Genomic DNA, 19,102 nt, shown 5'->3' with positions numbered 1-19,102 from the left:
GTTTGGGGCGCCTGGGTGGCTCAGTCGGTTAAGCGTCCAACTTAGGCTCAACTCATGATCTCGCAGTTCATGAGTTCGAGCCCCACATCGGGCTCTATGCTGACAGCTCAGAGCCTGGAGCCTGCTTCGGATTCTGTGTCTCCCTCTCTGTCCCTCCCCTACTCATGCTCTGTCTGTCTCCCTCTCTCTCTCAAAAATAAATAACCATTAAAAAATTTTTTAAGAAGTTGACGAAGGTTTAAATGGAGACCATCACTGTAGAACTGCTGCAGAAATGACAGATAGGACCTATTTCGAAGACAAGACTATCAAACCACAAATTGGATATGGGAGTGATGGAAGAGTTGTTGAGTATAAGTCTCAAGGTTCCTTGTGAGCAATTGGTGGGAAGATAATACAAGAGGAAAGATAGGATTAAGGCCAAAACCAATGTATCTGGCTTAACTCCTCAAAGTGGAAATGTCCAGTTGGCAGTTGGAAATTTGGCTTTGGAGCTTGGGAGAGAACCCTGACCTGGAGATGGATTTGTGAGTCATCAGCAATGGTCTTGGTTAAAACTCTGATCATCAGTTACAGCACTGAGACCGAATGTGTGCCAAGAGCAGAGGGCCATAGATAGATCCTTAAGGAGAACCAATATTTAAGGGTTCGCTGTGGAAAGAAAAGACCATGGAGAAAGTTGAAATGATGGGGGAAGGAGGAGGCGAAGAAGAAAGTACTGTATCATGGAAGCTATGGGAGGAAAGCAATCTGAAACAGAGTCACAGGGGTTAATGTTGTGAGACTTCATGAGAGGACAGAAAATAGTTCATAGGTCTGGCGACTGGGAAAGTGGATGATCACCGTGGGACAGTTCAGGTCCTTTCAAGAAGATGCCCAGAGAGAATGAGACATACAAGAGATTTATTGGGGTAATGCCTGTGAAGGATAAAAGAGGAGGGAGCAGTGGTTGGCAGGGGAAGTCTTCAGACCATGGAGGGATGATGATCTGACAGGTATGGGAAGAGAGAGGGAAGGAAGGGGGATGAGTTGAAGGAGACTCAGTTTATAGTCTGACAAAGTCTTGGTCAGGACAACAGGGAGTCCCTCGCAAGGATTGCCCATTTGAGGAATCCTGTAGGGAGAAAATTGGCCCAACTCTAGTATCCTCAGGATGTTCAGTCACTGCCGGTGAGGTAGGGAGGGTGGGTACTGAGCATGGCTTCAGGGTTGCAAACGAAATGTTTATAGCAGTTGGAAGCTTCAGCCAGCTCCTCAGGACAAGTTCAAGAAGGTGGTGTCCCAGCTCTGTGGCCTCCACACTGTTAGGGAGGTTTTAGAGGAGTCAGAGGAGCGGAGGAGGTTTGATGGCTGCGAGTCAAAGAGTGGATGGGAGGTGAGGAGATGGAGACCCTTCTTTCCTAATGATGTCAGAGTTGGAAGGAGAAAAAATAGAATGATAGGTAGAGGGGACTGGGTTCAAGGGAACATATGTATAGATGGAGGAATATCAACATGAAGAACCTCAGAGAAAGGAGAGGGGTTTTCCCTTCGAGTCTGGAGTGGAGAAGGGAGAAGAAGAATGCAGAGAGAGAGACATTTTGAGATGTGGGGATAGTCTTGAGGGTATTAAAGCCCTGTGTTATTTTTAATATTCCCAATTCACCGAGTAAATGAGTTCATGAATATAAAGTTGTTAGCATGTAGAGATCTCTGGACAAAAGTTGGGTAGATGTAAGTAATGAGGAAGAGAAGAATAAAATTTTTTTATAAATTTTCTAAATGTTTTATTTATTTTTGAGAGAGAGAGAGGCAGTGTAGAAGGGGAAGGTCAGAGAGAGAGGGAGACACAGAACCTGAAGACAGGCTCCAGGCTCTGAGCTGTCAGCACAGAGCCTGACGTGGGGCTTAACCCCAGGAACTGTGAGATCGTGACCTGAGCTGAAGTTGGACTCTTCACCGACTGAGCCACCCAGGCGCCCCGAACACATTTTAAGTCTTCACTATCCTGTTAAAAATGAAAAGATCTTAAGAGACCTGTCTTTTGGGGAATTCCACCTGATGCAACTTTGAAAAGTACGATTCCTTATACTATGAGGAATTTCTAAAATAGCATATATTCTAACATGTAGTGTTTTTTGTAAATCATTTACATTGTGTTTCTGTTTCCCATACAGTTTTGAAGTGAATTTGATATAAAAAAAGAACCAGTTTCTTGATAAGACTCAATGTTCAATATATGGGGGAACAGACTCAGTATATGGTGTGAAAGTATAAGATTTTAGTCTTTAGGGAAGGGAATTTGGCAATATATTTACCAAAAAGCCTTAAAAAGTATGCTTATTCTGGGGCGCCTGGGTGGCTCAGTCGGTTAAGTGTTCAACTTTGGCTCAGGTCATGATCTCACGGTTCGTGGGTTCAAGCCCCGCATTGGGCTCTGTGCTGACTGCCAGCTCAGAACCTGGAGCCTGTTTCATTTTCTGTGTCTCCCTCTTTCTCTGACCCTCCCCTGCTCACGCTGTCTCTCTCTCTCAGAAATAAATGATACATTAAAAAAGATATTTTAAAAAGTATACTTATTTTATTGATACAACAATTTCATTTTTTATGACTTTGTTTTAAGGAAGTTCTTATACAAGTACCCAAAATTGTATTTCAAAAATGTTAATTGTGGCCAAACCGTTGTAAGAGCCAAAAAGTAGGAACAACTGATAGGTCCGCACTAGAATATTGATGAAAGTGTGGTGGGATCATCACAAAATAACTTAGTAATTAACTTAGTGATGTGAATGAATAAATAGTAACATAGGAAACGTTTCAAAATCTTAAGCGAGAAAACATGCTACAAAGATGAATACCTGGTATACTCTTGTTTGTGTAAACAAATGAAAGGTATTTAATTTAAATATCACTATAAACATTGAAAAACCGCCTGGGCAACTTACATTTGTGTTCTGTCTGGGTAGCGGGGTGATGGAGATTGTTTACTTTTTTCTTTTGGCTTATTTCCATTTTCTACCATGAGCAAGTATTAGTTATATCGTAAGAAAAATAAACCCTGAATTTAAAGGAAAATGAAAGAAAACAAATCTGGCTCCTGTCATCACCTACAGCCTTTAAGGGAAAGCCCTCAGAAGTTTCCTTCAGTGAGACAGGTTTCTAACTACTCATGTTTTCTGTGATTAAGCTTGCTTTTCTTCAAGCATCAATATATAAGATAAACTAGTCTTATTTAATTTTAGGTTTTGCTTCAGCTTTTAGCAAAAAAAATGTTATGTTGTTTTCTTTAAAACGTTCTATGTTTTTTATTTAAAAATTTTTTAATGTTTGTTTATTTTTGAGAGATAGAGTGCGAGTGGGGGAGGGGCAGAGAGAGAGGGAGACACAGAATGTGAAGCAGCTCCACGCTCTGAGCTGCCAGCAAAGCCTGACGCAGGGCTTGAACGCATGAACCACAAGATCATGACCTGAGTTGACGTCAGAGGCTAAACCAACAGCCACCCTGGTGTCCCCACCCTTTTTTTTAACATTTATTTTACTTAATTTATTTTTATTTATTTATTATTATTGTTTTCTTTTAAAAATTGTTAATGTGAGGGAGAAAATTGAGAGGTGCCTGGGTGGCTTGGTTTGTTAAGCGTCCAGCTCCTGCTTTTGGCTCAGGTCATGATCTCAGGGGTTCGTGAGATGGAGCCCCACTTCGGGCTCTGTGCTGGCAGCATAGAGCTTGCTTAGGATTCTCTCTCTCCCTCTCTCTGCCCCTCCACTGCTTGCCAGTGCTCCATCTCTCTCTTAAGATAAATAAATAAATATTAAAATAAATAAATAAACATTAAAAATTTTCTTTAACTGTTAATGTATTTCAGCTACATTATGAACTACATTAGTTGAAGCCAACCTGGGAACTGATCATCATTTAGAATATTATTCCGATGTAAAACATCCAGAGTTCCAAATAAAAAATTTACAAACATTTTTAAAAGGGGGAGGTCTCATATTTCATTGAGGTAGAGAGATCTGTAACCGGAGTCTGACCAGACAGGAGGTGACAGACACCTAGGGAGTCAGCTACCCACAGATAGCTTCTCTGGCCCAGCAAGCCCTTCAGTCCTGCGGTGGGGGGCCCCTTCCCTGCTGTGGAACCTGCTCCCGTGCCTACCCGGTTCCCACCTGCCTCGCGTGCCCTCGGTCACCCGGGCTCAGAGTTCCCAAAGCCGCCTCTGGGGCTCCCGGTTGCCTTTCAGGATCAGCTTCACCTCCTTTCATGTCCTCAGTGGGAGCAGTTGGGGGTTCCTTACAGCTTCTGGTCTGGGAATAGAAGTCTTCTGCAGCAGCGACTGTGGACTGTTTGGTTACCCTGTTTGTTAGTGGGATGGAAACGTTAGTTTATACCTAAGTAGTCAGTTTTAGTTCGGAGTGTAACCAAAGCTGTGGAATTTCAAGGTGTTTTACTGGGTTCAGGCTCATCTTCCATAACAGTTTCCCACACACGCCTAAAAATAAAGTCAAATGTGTAAGACTCATCCTTTTCCGTGAGACAAGCCGGACTATTTCCTGTCCCTTGAGTGGAACTGAGATTCAGCAATTTGCTTTTAACAAAACAATCCACCCTTAACGGCAATAGGCGTTCTGCCGGAAGTGAGGGGGAGGCGTGCCTATAGGGTCTGAGCGACGTGATTGTGCTGAGTACCGCTCCAAGTAGCTTTTTTCCCCCTTAAACATATATTGGTTCCTTTAATTTTCACAATGGTCTTTGGAGGAACTCTTGTTGCCTCCGCTTGACAGTTGAAGAAATTTAGACACAAAGAGGTTGACTTGCCCAAAGGCTCAAAGTGAGTGAGTGGTAGGTGGAAGCGCAGGTATTCCGGCTCCGAGTGGGGGCTGTTAACCACTGTGTTACTTCCTGCCTCCCTACTTGGTTGTCAACGACCATGACCGTACCTAGAGAGACTGGGGTCTGGACTAGACACGACGATATGACCTAGTGATTCCCCGCTTGGTAACAGGTGGTTGTATTAGTAGATTGGTGACATCAAGTGGTATTTAAACATTTTCTTACGAAATCTTCAACCGAAATCTTGAATGAAAGCCCCAAATGGAAAAACGGACGGAAGTGGACTATTTCAGTGAAAGCAGTGGGACACAAGAGGAAGGGCAGGCCTCCACCCACTTGGGCTTTCCCAGAAGTCTTCTTTAGGAGACTGGAAGGGCTTGGAGAAGCGTTTGAAAACTACAAAGTGGGAGTGCCTGGGTGGCTCAGGCGGTTGAGCACCCGGCTCTTGGTTTCGGCTCTGGTCATGATCTCACCATTACTGTTTGTAGGTTCGAGCCCCAAGTGGGGCTCTGTGCTGACAGTGCAGAGTCTGCTTCAGATTCCTGTCTCCACTCCTCCTCTTGCTTGCCCTCCCTCAAAAATAAACAAACATTAAACAAGTAATAATAAGTAAACTACTAAGTAAATCAGGGCTTCTGGGTGGCTCAGTCGGTTAAGCGTCTGACTCCAGCTCAGGTCATGATCTCACGGTTTGAGTTTGAGCCCCACATCGGGCTATGTGCTGACAGCCCAGAGCCTTCTTTGGATCCTTCGTCCCCCACTCTGTCTGCCCCTCCCCCCGACTGCGTGCTTGTGCCCTCAAAAGTAAATGAACGTTAAAAAAAGAAAAAAAGAAAGAAAACTTCTAAGTGAATCAAAAAGAGCATGGGATCTAAAATCAGGAGACCGGGGCTCAAATCAAAATAAATCCACCTATTTTTAGGGGATTCAGGTTTTTCACCTGTAAAATGGAGACCATTCATATATCACCCTTGTTCTTGAGGACTGAATGAGATGAGGTCTGTGAGAGCACTTTGAACTTGCAAAGCAATATACAGTTTCCGTTTCTACAGAGATTTGACTTAAAAAGGAGAGCCCCAAGGGGCAATGAGGCATGAGACGGTTTCTGGTGCATCTTGGGTACCCCTGAGCATTCTCAGACCAGGAAGGAGTCAGAGAAATTGGAAAAGCTGGGTAGAGTCTTTAAAACGATTACCAAATTCTAACTAAGAAACCTTGTTTTAGTGATTCTCAATAGGATATGAAAGATGAACAAGGAAACAATGCCTATTTTGCTCGCTGCTGAATGTCCAGAGCAGCAGGGTACCCAGGCGCAATAGTAGGTATTCAATAAAAACTTGCTAAATGAATTAGGAAGGGAAGTCATAAGGAAAATTTAGTGAGCCAGCAAACATTAGGGCATGTGGCTCTCACAGTGGGACCCAGATGTGGTTCTCTGAGAGGACATGTCACACCAGATACAGAATGATGGCATGCCACGGGCACAGACCTTGTTAATTTTAGTTCCTATGCTGTTCTAGAGTTTCGTTTTGGACTTTAATTACTAAATGTCAGACTCCTCAAATTCACAGGCAAAACAAGCATAAATTTATGAGAGTTCTTGATCTAATTTTGGAGATGTCTTTAAACTTCATTCCATTGATTAGAAAAAAAGAACCTATCAGGGAGACTGGGTCTCAGTTGTAAATGTGGAGAATCAATTTGTACCAGGATGTTTTAAAATACTGTACAATTTTTCTTTTCAGACTTGAAAATTCTATGAAACTTGCACATCTGTAGCTCCAATACAAAGGGCCAGCAGTGCCAATTTTATCATGTTCACAAAAGCCATTCTAGATTTCTTTTCCTAACTCGGATAGTATTTCAGACTCCTAAAGGCTCTAGGAGGCACCTGCTCGGTTCCAACCACATTCTCCCCCATCAAGGCAGTTGGGCTGGAAGCCACCTCTATCTTTAGAAACATTTAATATCATGTTAACTCCCCACATTGGGTAAGTGCTCGTTCTCTTTCTATATGCCTGTAAATGGAGGGTACACTGTATTCATACTACTATTTTCAGAAGAGACTAAGCTCATGCTTTTAAATTGAAAAAGGACATGCAGGTCAGTAAACTATTTAGGTGCAAGTGCGAAGTAAATTGCGAATATAAATTCTCCAGATAAGAATGATCAATTCATGAGGTTTACATCTAGTTCCTGAATCTGAAAACTTTTAATGCTCATTTTGGCTCTGAAAGGGGGATTTGTTTCCTGTACTTCATATGTTCCCAGAGTTCCAGTTTTCTTCGACTGACCACATTTCATTGGCTAGACTTACCCTTACAGCAATTCGAAGCACACTCTTCCCACCTGGATACTGGACATTGATCCTAGAATCATGACAGGCATTGGGGACTCTCTGAAATGTCTTGGTTTTGCAAAGTGGCCACTAGCCTGGCCTCTTGACCCCTTTATGTGGATATAAATAACTCCTGTAACTATGTTATCCTTTTAATGACCTTCAGTATTGCTGGTTCTAGGGCAGAAATCTTAACAGAGCAGAGATCCACAGGAGGTCTCTGCATATTCCACACAAACAAGCTTCTTCGGCTACTTTTTCATCATTTATCTCTTTGTAGCTTCATCCTACCAAACAGAATTAGCAGCCATCAGCAGAATCCAGAAAACAATCGCTTCTACTTTCCTTTCTCAGTTACCAAGGGATCAAATATTAGCAAAAATTAAATGACTGTAGGCACAGGGTGTAAAGGCTTTGATACACAAAGCCCATAATTTTGTTTTTCATTTACACTTTATATTTTAAAATGTTTATGTCCTAGTATTTCTGTCTAGTAAACATTTTGTCATTTAAATTTGTTTTCCTCAAGTTTAATTCAGCCAACTATCAAGATCCCTCCTTGTCCCCCCCCTTTTAAGGAAAAGTGAAAGTAAAAACGAGGTCTTTGGTAGAATAAGCCAAGAATCTTACAATCACAGTATTTCAATGTTAGGTGGAAAATTCTAGGTGTGACGTTTTTTGTTTCGTTTTTTTTTTTTTTTTATAACTACATCTCCCTTATTAGGGTTGGGAAACCTGAAATGTGCGAATTCAACTTTCCTATTTTGCAAATGAAGAAACTATGGGCCAAGGTAGCAAAGTTACAGTTGGAAGCCACGTTCCTGGGCTCCTGGGACTATGTTCTAATGATACCAAGACTGGTAGGCAGACTGTGCGCTAAGTGTGAAAACAGGAAAAAGTATTTCCAAAGATAGTTGCAAGCACCTCATGTTAATACGTTAAGGTCTCACAGAGAGCTTTGGATCATGGCGATGAACAACCCCCGCCCCCCCAAGGTAATAGTTTAAAAGCAAGGCTTTGACGTATCTTACACGAAGATAAAATGAGGAACTCAGATCTTTGAACACTGTCCAAATGTCACACCGAAAAGTCTAAAAGTAGGGGCGACTGGGTGGCTCAGTCGATTAAGCATGTGACTCTTGATTTCAGTTGAGGTCATGATCTCACCAGTTCGTGAGTTCGAGCCTTGCATGGGGCTCGACACCGGGCAGCCTGCTCGGTGTTCTGTCTCCCTCTCTCTCTGCCCCTCCCCTGCACACTCTCTCTCCGTCTCTCTCAAAATGAATAGAAATAAAATTGATTTAAAAAAACAACTAAATCTACAATTAACTTTCAATAAAGGCACTTCAGTAGAAAAAAGAATTAGGACTAAGCAAAGAACTTCCAGTTTTTATTTTTTAAACATTTAACAAGAAAAACATTCAACCAAATTTTTAAAAATTAGGATGGATTAATTTACAATAAAATAGTCAACTTAAAATACCAGCCCCTTAATTTAGGGCCAAGGAGGCCAATAGGTCTGTTTAAACAGCAGAATTGCACAATTGGTATTTTTACCTATATCCGATGGCACAGAAATATAAAAGTCATACAACTTTCATTGAGATCCTCCCCTCCCTCCAGAGTAGAATTCATCCAGTTACTTCTTAGGTCAGTACTCAGGCCTTTAAAAATCCCCCAGTTATATTCTGAAACCTACCTATAACTACTCTGATAACGAGAACACGTTGAAAACAATTCTTAACAGAAACGCCTTAAAGACCATTTTGTGGCCCATAAGACTGATTAAAGAAACAGCAAAGATGAAACAAAACGTACAAGAATTATAGTCCCTTGCTTATGGAAACCACCTACAGAAAATCTTTTCCCTAATTAATTATCCTTGCTTCTTATAACTTATTAGCGGAGATGAATTACAAGAAGCAGAATGCACCATTTTTTGGTTCTTGGTTGTAGCTGCCAGCTTGAGAGTTAATGACTGTAAATGTAAAAGCAAAACGTGACTGTGTTCGCAAGTTCTGGAATGGGAAAAAACCAAAAGATCTCTTAAAAGGGTCCTCCATCCTTGCTTTCAAGTCAGACGAAAAATTCACAGCAGTTTAAGGGATGATGAAAGACTAAGCATGGGCCCACTAAAACACATACTGAGAATAATCTTAGCTATTACACTAAAGTGAAGACCGTAGGAAGTAGGGTATTATATTACCAAGTAACATTCTAGAATAAGCTGCTGGAGCAAATACAGCACTTGACAGTTTCATTCACAGACCAGGCACGGTAGCCTTCAGATAGAACATCGGATTTTCACACTCCTGGGCGTGCGACCCTTAAAACACAAACACACATAAAGTAGTACATAACTCATGACAGCTGGCCAGGCACTTTACTTGGGGGGAAGAGACTTTTCAGATTTTGAGGTAAACTAGCACTGTTTTCAGCAATCGCAAACAAATTCTCAACAGCCACACTTTCACACCCACCGAAGCTACTCAGCATTTAACTGTAAGTCTGTCACTCTATTGTGCCAAAATTCACACGTATGTGTAACTTCTTAACAAGCTATTAAAAGACCATCTTCAAGTCTGAATTTTGGCCGTTTGGACACTTCTGTGCTTAGAACACACTTGGAAAAACTGTAAGGTACATCCATATAAGGGCTAAAATGAGTATCTTTTTCCTTAAACTTGGGTCAGACTGTCAGTCCTATGGACGAGAAGAGGAGGAAGGGGTGGAAGATGATGACGATGACGACCACTGGGGTGACAGGACTCAATCAACCCTCAGGAAAGCCACACATCAATGTTCCAAAAGGAGCAGAGACAAGCCTCAGGCTTCCTGTTTGCAGCTGCTGTGAAAGCCCTCAAAATCAGCACCAGGGACACACTCTCTGGGCTTCTTCCCCTCCTCTGAACTCACTTAGAGACAACGTGGAGTCTCCTTAAATGAAGACGGAGGACCTCACAAAGTATTTACACATCAGAAGACCAAACAGAGAGTGGCCATTTTGGAACTAATCTCTTATCAAAAGCTATCCAAATCTCGTTTTCATTGGAATTACAAGGAAATTACCTACAAATGGAAAAGCCGTACCTCCAAACCCTCCCAACTAACAATGAATTCAACTGTCCATTCCCTTCTCAAACAGCAATTTCAATAGAAAGGCTACTTCTTTTCTGAACAAACTCATCAGCTTATTATCTGGGATGCACAGACTAATTCATCAGCGTCCAGTTTTAAACCCTTTCAAAGAACATCATGAATAAAGAAAATTTTAAAAATGTTGATCTGAGGCATCCTCGTTCTCAAAATACTGAGAAAAAAATATTGGCTTTAATTCAGTTTCCACATGGCTAAAAAATAGTCTAGAGATTTTATTTATAAAAACTTCTAAGCTGCCCTTCACGATGGCCGGATTTTCCAGTCACGGTAAAGGATTTGTGCTAACTGACCTCTTCTTTCCTTGCGGGACTAACAGTTCTCATCTGGCAAAACTACTAGCTGGAGTTTACTGGTGCAATGAGCAAACGTGGGAGAAAATCTCCCTCTGTGATGCTAAGCGGCTTACTCAAGTTTTGAAATCGTGACCCTGGTCTGTCAGCACCAGGCTTTACTCAACTGAAATAACCAAGCCGCCACTGCGGTGGGTTGAGAAGGGGAATGAGGGCAGTTAAAATACACATCAATGAAGTATGATACGCAGTGAAAGTGTCTGCTGATACATCTAAAGCTTGAAAATCATTGATCATAGCTGTTAAATAAAATGCCATTAAACTTACGATTTCGAACACCTGCAAACGTAAAGCTTTCAGATATGACCTAAATTTAGAGATGAATGGAAGTTCATGATCAGTAAGCTAGAAGAAACAAATTGCATATATTTTGTAAGTGGTAACCTACCCCCCTGCCCCCCGCCCCACAGTACAGATTAGGTAAAAACTAAGTGGAGTTATTCGTAATTGTTTCCAGTTTCATCTTTCTCTTGAAAGAGACCCAAATCAGGTCCCTGGAGATCCAACTTCACACACGTAAGACGTGGCATCTGCTAGCACATGGGTAGATCTTTCCCTTCAAGGTAGATGGATCATAGATGTATCTCAGACATTCGTTTTCACGTATGATGGTTTTGAGAGACATCTATTCCACCGAAGTATTATAAAGCAAATCTACAAACCACTTCTAGGAAAAAGGCACTTTGCTGCAAAAGTTAGATTTAATTACGTGAAAGCTGAGAACACTAGGGTAGACCGACTCCAGAGTCAGAATTCACGTTTGTATCCAGGAATGCAGAGTGGATGCCCATTTACAGAATATAGCCAGCAACATTACAAACAAACCGAATGGCAAACGTAACTCTATTCTCAGCAAAACAGTAACTTATAACATTTCTCCAAAAACCAACATAGTTCCAAGTTCAACAGTAAAAAAAAAAAAAAAAAAAAAAAAAAAAAAGTCACCAGCAGTTGCTACTTTAGAGCTCAAGACATTGTGCCCTACAGAATTTCATGTCTACAGTTTGGTTCTCTGTTCCAGAGCGTGAATTACTTTTCAGATGAAGAACTATGGGAGACCTGTGTGTGTGCTGGGGGATATGGGGTGGAGGGGTGACGAGAGGTTCATTTCTCTGGTCAGACAACCAAGTGAGGAGGTAGTTATTCGGAGAGCTTCTCAGAGAGAGAATAATATACTGATCTGCTGAGAGTTGGGGAATAGCAGAGCTTCTCTGCGAAACTGAAGATATGGCAACAGGAATACTTCTCCTCCAGGGAAGTCAGGGCCAGGGTGTCAGTGCAGCTAAAATAAAGACAGACTCTGTATAAATGGCACGTAGAGATTCTAAGAAAAACAAGGCTAAAACAATCGACACGAACAAGAATACGTTTCACTTCCAAGCTTGTCCTACCTTGAAAGTGGCTCTTTTCTGATGCTAGAACTTTAAAAGTTATCTGTAGGAAGAGAACACACACCATGTCATTGTGATCTATGTTTTTTTTTTTTTAATGTTTTATTTATTTCTGAGAGAGAGAGAGACAGACAGACAGACACCGCGTGAGCAGGGGAGGGTAAGAGAGAGAGACACAGAATCTGAAACAGGCTCCAGGCTCTGAGCTAGTTGTCAACACAGAGCCCGACACGGGGCTCAAACCCACGAACCATGAGATCATGACCTGAGCTGAAGTCGGACGCTCAAGCAACTGAGCCACCCAAGCGTCTCTATAATCTAGTTCTGATGTTGTGATTCTTCAAATTCCTAATCAGTGCAAGAATATGGAACTTCCCGTTCCATATTTCATTTCATAACATTGTCTTCTAGTTTCTACTGTTACTGGAAGTATAATGATGCCTATAAAATACTTAAATGCTTCAAAAGCAGCTTCGACTTTGGTAACTCTCCAAAAGGGTACTGTAAGGAAAGTATGTTACAGCTGTGAGCAAGCAGGCACTCTCAGATAAATAGCAACACAGAAAAAATAATAGCAACCTCCTCCAAACTGCCCGCTGTTAAATAATAAAATGTAGGATTCTGCTGTCAAGAGGCCACATGCTCACCTGTTACATCACCACGCACGGCAACCCCATACAACCTTGAGTCCCATCGTCACTGCTGTTGAGTTTCTTCATTCGGTACTGACGTATTTCTCTTACCAGCGTGTAAAAGGCATCTTCGACGCCCTATGAAAGAAAATGATAAAGGCGGCCTAATAGACACAATCCAAGTAGTAAACTCTCTCATTTGTACTTCTTGAGGACACCAAATTTAGCATTTTTTACTGAATCACATCAACAGACCTGAGCTATACAAATGGCAAATTTTGCAAAAATTATACTCAAGCACAGGTAAATGGGTAACGTGGGACATACAGAATGACCAGATCTAAAGGTTCCATTCAGGAGAGCAAAAGCCCCAAACGCTGGTTGGTGTTGATGGTGGAAGGTCTAACGTTTGTAACTATCTTTAATCAGGGGTCTTCATTTTAGTTAAGACTTGTGCATATTAATGTGGGAGGAAAATGACACACCAAAATATTAATCAGTTCATTTTGGGTTGAAGCTAATGATTAAGAGGGAGCCTGGGTGGCTCAGTCAGTAAAGCATCCGACTAAAGACTCAGGTCATGATCTCATGGTTGGTGAGTTTCAGCCTCGTGTCGGGCTCTGTGTTGACAGCTCAGAACCTGGAGCCTGCTTCAGATTCTGTGTCTCCCTCTCTCTCTGCCCCTCCCCTGCTCAAGCTGTTTCTCTCTCTCTCAAAAATAAATGAAAACATTAAACAAATTAAAAAATAAACTAATGAATAAAAAACAGTATTAAATTCCATAACAACAAAGAATGCAGATCATTATCTCTGGCAATCAAACTCTTGTGCCTTAAACGAATGCTTGCCAGACGCTCAAAGCCTGGCTGTACCTGTCTGGTCTTGGCTGAGGTTTCAATGAATGGAATCCCGTAACTCTTGGCCAGCTCGTGGGCTTGTTTTGTGTCGACGGTTCTTGTTGGCAAATCACACTTGTTTCCTACTAGCACCATAGGGACATCATCTGAGTCTTTTACTCGCTTAATCTGTTCTCTAAAAAAAAAAAGGAATAGGTTCTCATTACTTAAGGGTAAGTTTTTGGGAAGGAAGGAACAGATAGAAAAACAACAAATTTTATCTAGCCCTCTTAGCTGCTAGTATTGATCTAGTACTGAGTCCCAACCCCCCCCCCCCCCGCCTGAATTCTAAAAGACCATGCGTAATGATGGCCTGGCTTAGACACAGCAGCCCTAAGGCTGCCGAGTACTGGTCCACCTTCTGCTGGGCATGGACACCTGTTCTATCTCGCCGCACACCCATTAGGCTCCTTCATTCTCCACAGAGCTTGGCTCTGATTTAACCGGCAACCTGAAATCACCCTCTAGATTAAGATCTCAAGTATAAAAAGTAAAGCTTACTGCCTCAAAATAACTTTTTCAAGTTTCCTTGAGAGTAACAGTATCTAATGAAAGTCTATCCACTTCTCTAGATGGGTGATGCCCAAACATTTTCTTCAAGCAATACGATCACTGGAAGTCTAAGATATAAAATAGAAAACACCAGAACCCCCAACTTACAGCACCCCCTTCAGAGGCAGTAACGCATACCACACGGCAGCGTGGGAACTACTGCTCTAGATCCTCTTGACCAGCACTGTCCAATACAACTTTTCATGATGAAGGAAACGTTCTCTACCTGTACTGTCCAACTATACCCACCAGTCATGTGTAGCTGTTGAACACCTGAGAAGTCAGCTGTTTTGTGGCCAAGGAACTGATCTTTCAATTATATTTAACTTTCCTTAATTGAAATAATCACATAATGTTGTAGCTACCACACTGCACAGCATTGCTCCAGACTCTACCCTTGGGTTACAAACAAAGTCATATACCTAAAATTCCTTACACTGTCTGCAGAACTGACCTTTGGTGTACTGGCAGTGGGCTATTTTAAAGGATAATATAAGACAAGACAGCCTAAAAGGAAAAACGACTTCTAGAAACTCGATATTAGGTGCTTGCCAAGTACTGGACATTTTATTATGTACTGCTATTACTTCCAGACAGCAAATGGAAAGTAGAGCAGGTTTAAGCAGAAAAGACCCCCACCAAACTCAGTTTTGGACTAGTTGGTTTCTGGGTTGCCTGGGTGGCTCAGTCAGTTAAGCGTCTGACTCTTGATTTCAGCTCAGGTTCTGAGACTGAGCCCTGCACTAGGGCTCTGTGCTGGGGGTGGAGCCTGCTTGAGACTGCCTCTCTCTTCCTCTGCCCCTCCTCTGCTTCCACTCAAAGAAAGGAAAGAAGGAAGGAGGAATGAAGAAAAGAGAAGAGAGGAAGAAAAGAGAAGAGAGGTAAAAAAGAGAAAGAAAAAGACTGAATGAACCAGAACCACTCTCCCTACTGAGTGACTTTTCTGGGCTAGTCTGTTCCCACCAGCAGACATCTTCATATGGATGGAGCATGATAAGCCACAAGAGTCCAGGCTGTAGAGAACACTCGTACATTTACTGTGTGCTAGGCACTTTTCTGGGTGATTAACACATTACATTAACCTGTTTAATTTTCTAAACAACTCTTGGTAGGTACTATTACCTCCATATTATAGATATGAAGAAATATTTGGTAGTTTGCCCCGAAGTCTCAAGGCTAGTAGATGATGAAGCCAAGTTTCAACCTGTCACGTTACTCTGCTCAAAGAACATGGAGCTAAGAAAAAGGAGCCCTGGGTTTCTGGTCCTGGCTCTGCTACCAATAACAACCATGACTCTAAAAACCTAACAAAACATCTTCTGAACTCTATTTCTGATTCTGTAAAACAAGAAGGTTGTACTAGAATTTTTTATGGTCTGACTGAGCTTTGCAACTTTATGGTTCTTTCCAGAAAGACCACCTTTCATCTTTCTTTACTCCCCGTTCATTTCTTCTGAGCATTTTCTCCCTTATGTACTGATGACTGTTTCTCAGAGGTGTTTTTGTCTCTGAAATTCCGTTGGGATCTCTACCACCACCTCGGGTCCTGAATCATCCCATTAGGAGGCTTCATTTTAAGTATTATCACACATTGTGGCCACAGTGCATTATATAAAATAAATCGCAATATTAACTTCCAGTTATGACCCCAGATCCTCAGTGTTAAACAACCTCGAACCAACTCTCTTTATAATTAAAAATGCTATCTTTCCGGGTGTGGCATCTTCACCCCCTCCCAAAGCTTCAGAACACACTTATCGATTGTCCTTTCAGAATAAAAAATGGTCCTAGTACCTGTAAAGGTTAATATCTGCAAACGATTTGCTATTATTGATGGCAAATACACAGAGGAAGCCTTCGCCTGTCCTCATGTATTGGTCCCTCATGGCACTGTATTCCTCTTGACCGGCTGTATCCAGTATGTCCAACAGACAGGTTTCACCGTCTATAACCACCTGTTTTCGGTAAGAATCCTGGGGGTGCGGAGGGTGGGAGACGGCAAGGAGAGAGGAAGATTTCATTTTTATTAGATACCACAGGGAACGTAATGCTATTGCCAAAGTCAGATAAGCTCCTACCTAAGTTTATTTCCATCTCTCTGGTTTGTACCTCAAACTCCTAATACAGAATCACAAACAGAAAGTACTTAATGTCACTCTAGGAAAAAGGCCTACACGCCTGAAGAAAGGAAAATGTGGTTACACTGTTCCTAGAAAAGATGAAAAAAACTTGGTAATTCAAAAGACAAGCTATGCAGCAGCTAGCCTAAAGATTAGGTCCAGAGTTCTTTTACTAAGGTATAAACTGGACTTTTCTTGTTTATCGCACATTTAAACTATAAACATACTTCCACCAATTACCCAGGCGCTGGACACCGTATCATGCATGTTTATGACTAAACACACAGATACTTTTTCTTTCAGACAAGATAAACACAAATATATCTTTCTTATCATTAGTGGATTCTTACCTTTAGAAAATATTCCTGAATAAAATTTCTAAAGATTCCAAACCAGGGGCAGTAAAACCTTGGATTGCAAGTAACTTGTTCTGTGAGTCTTCCTCAAGACGAGTAAACATTTCTAACCTTTAACTTGATAAACTAGAGAGGTCTTGCAATACAAGCAGTACGTGATGCTGAATGTCACATGATCACAACTGAGGCAATGGTTCTTGAAATTCGTTTTGATACACAAGTGCTTTGGATTACAAATATGTTTCCAGAACGAAGCAACCTCGCAAACCAAGGTTTTACTGTATATAGTTATAATTCCTCAAAAAGACAGACATGCATAGAATATATACATGGCTTCAATTTGCCTCTAAAGCAAAAATCTTACTTGTATTATTTAATGCTTATATTTTGAGAACTCTGTTCAAAGAAAACCACCCATCACACCTGGTAAAGATCCAGCTCCAGATACAAATGCGAGCTGGTTTCGCAGTTCATTCATTGATCAGTGCCTCTGTAACTCGACTTCACTGCGGGACTGTAACATACTTTCAAATTAACATAGAATTCACACCGCCAAAGCTCGCTTGAAGTACGAAATATAAGTGTAGGAGTGTTCCGAGGAAATGAGCAAAATTAAAACTCTAAAAGTAGATTTGAGTCCAACTAATTTAGGATAACAGAAGTCAGAGAGAAACGGTTATTTCCTGGCAGGGAGGGGGTGTACTAACTGGAAAGGGACGTGGGAGAACTCTCTGGAGTACTGGAAACAGTCTATATTTCTGAGCGGTGGTTATAGAAGTACTTTAAATACAAATTTTAAGTCACTAGGCTGTAGATACATTTGTGAATTTTACTGTATGTACATTACCCTTCAAAAACTAAAACTCGGAAAAATATTAAAAGGTTCTATTAACACTAAAGCTGTTAAGCTTCAATAAAATTTTGCTGAGGACTTAATGACTAATTTTTAATAATGGCTATGTTAGCTTCTATTAAACACTCAGCTGCGGGGGGGGAGATCAGGGCGTGGATTAAAATAAAACAATCTCTAGGCAGATATTTCTAAATTGAATAAAATTACAAAGCCTTTTATTTAAAAGACCTCAGATGCCATTTATTCAAGCCAATCTGTAACACAGGCTCACACAAAAAAGGTAAACGTACTGATTTTTCTCAACATCCCTGGGTGTGATAGGCAGGGCATGTTTATGGTAATTTAATAAATGAGGAAAACGAGGCTCAGAGAGTTTAAGTGTTTTGTTCAATATACATAACTAAATAAACTACAAACGGGGACTGAAAGAAATCTAGGTAGTGACTCAAAATCTCATGTTCTTTCCACTCCAGCCGTCTCAGCAGCTTCAACTTTTAATGAAAACTGCAGAATATCCAGATCTCTGAACCCTTTATCTCCATCCTATTCCTCGGTCACTCTTCCTGCCGCCTGTTTCTTTTTAGCAGAGCTGTCATACAGGCGTTCCAGATGCAACAGTTTACTGAACTGTTGACCTGCCTACGTTTTAGAAAATCGTTAGCAGCTAATAAAAATGAACCCTTCTCCGCAAACCTGGAAAGCTTTATCGTACTGCCGAACGCAGTACCCAAAGTAACTTTTACTTCCGTCTCCTGGTTAATTCCTTTGGCTAAACAGCAAGCTACAGGATGAGGGTAAGGGTGAGCCAGAAGCCAGAGGCAGGGTCGGCGCCCCACCGCTGGGCCTCACCTCTATGGTGGGATCATATTCATCTACAAAGTGGTTCTGGATCAGCTGGATTGTCAGTGCGCTTTTCCCAACACCACCTGCTCCAACCACCACCAGTTTGTACTCAGTCATTTCACAGCAGCAAGAACCTGCGGGAGAGCGGCAGTGAGGGTTAACCGGCGAGTCACAAGTACAGAACCTCAAAGCTTTCTATAATCAATAGGAAGTTAAAGCCGGAGTTTGAAGTGTGTGGGCTCCGTCCACATGACCCTGCACTTGGCCCGCGAAGGGACTTCAGGAGCGCAAAGCCACGGGAGGGTTACTGCGGGCCTCGGACGCCGGCCCGTCTCCTGGCGGCCCCCACCCTTCTGTATTTTTCAACAGTCCTCGGGCCCCGCCCTCAGCCTAAGGTAAAGGAACCCCCTTCCTACTCCTCCCCCCAAGTCTTCTGGGCTCCGGGGGAGCAGCCTCCCGGCCTCCTCCCCCGCCTGTCTTCGAAGATCTCCCCCGCAGGGCTCAAAACGAAGGACCCCCGCCCAAGGGCCTTTGTCTCCAGCCCGCAGATTCCGCTCGGCTCCTGGCAACGGCGAGACGCCGGTTCGCTGCAGACACGAGCGCTACGCACCACAGAGCCTTACCTCAAGCGTCGCGGCCTCCGCTTCCGACTGATGTGGGACAACTGGAGAAAGTGCTGGAGACCCCGGAACCGCCATGAACAGCCCCCACTAGGGAGCGGCACTTCCGGCCCCGCCCGCTACGTAATCAGTCGGCGCCCGGGGCGCCCGAGTCCCCGCCCCGGCCACGTGGGCCCCCG

General features: G+C 42.3%; 2 protein-coding genes across 3 annotated transcripts in view; both read right to left on the bottom strand.

Moving 5' to 3' along the window:
- Positions 1-4,245, bottom strand: part of AMPD1 (adenosine monophosphate deaminase 1) — a 30,600-nt gene extending 26,355 nt beyond the window's left edge. The window contains exon 1 of the mRNA XM_039249117.1: positions 4,150-4,245. Within this exon, the coding sequence (XP_039105048.1) occupies positions 4,150-4,245 (96 nt within the window). The remainder of the gene's footprint in view (positions 1-4,149) is intronic.
- A 1,058-nt stretch (positions 4,246-5,303) lies between these two features.
- On the bottom strand, positions 5,304-19,045 carry NRAS (NRAS proto-oncogene, GTPase). Of its 2 annotated transcripts, XM_039249081.1 has the most exons (7): positions 18,927-19,044; positions 18,310-18,437; positions 15,926-16,104; positions 13,556-13,715; positions 12,699-12,821; positions 12,052-12,094; positions 11,343-11,942 (listed from the first exon to the last, which is right to left on the bottom strand). In XM_039249081.1, exons 2-5 carry the CDS (start codon positions 18,418-18,420, stop codon positions 12,702-12,704), a joined length of 570 nt encoding a protein of 189 aa, XP_039105012.1. In that variant the 5' UTR covers positions 18,421-18,437; positions 18,927-19,044; the 3' UTR covers positions 11,343-11,942; positions 12,052-12,094; positions 12,699-12,701. The 2 variants fall into 2 exon arrangements, with proteins under 2 accessions (XP_039105013.1, XP_039105012.1); XM_039249082.1 differs by lacking the exons at positions 11,343-11,942; positions 12,052-12,094 and adding an exon at positions 5,304-5,386 and having other exon boundaries at positions 18,927-19,045.
- Between the last annotated feature and the right edge of the window lie 57 nt (positions 19,046-19,102).

The sequence above is a fragment of the Hyaena hyaena genome, unplaced genomic scaffold (genome assembly GCF_003009895.1).
Source record: "Hyaena hyaena isolate Hyena2069 unplaced genomic scaffold, ASM300989v1 scaffold_330, whole genome shotgun sequence".
Taxonomy (NCBI): Eukaryota; Metazoa; Chordata; class Mammalia; order Carnivora; family Hyaenidae; genus Hyaena; species Hyaena hyaena.
Note: the sequence above shows the minus strand (reverse complement) of the source record. Positions and strands in the feature narration are given on the sequence as shown.

Coding starts and splice junctions, on each gene's coding strand:
- NRAS (XM_039249082.1), bottom strand. CDS start 18,420: ATGACTGAGTACAAACTGGTGGTGGTTGGAGCAGGTGGTGTTGGGAAA. Junction 13,716..15,925: donor GCAGATATTAACCTTTACAG/GTACTAGGACCA, acceptor TTTTTTTTTTAG/AGAACAGATTAAGCGAGTAA. Junction 12,822..13,555: donor CCTCAGCCAAGACCAGACAG/GTACAGCCAGGC, acceptor TTTCTTTCATAG/GGCGTCGAAGATGCCTTTTA.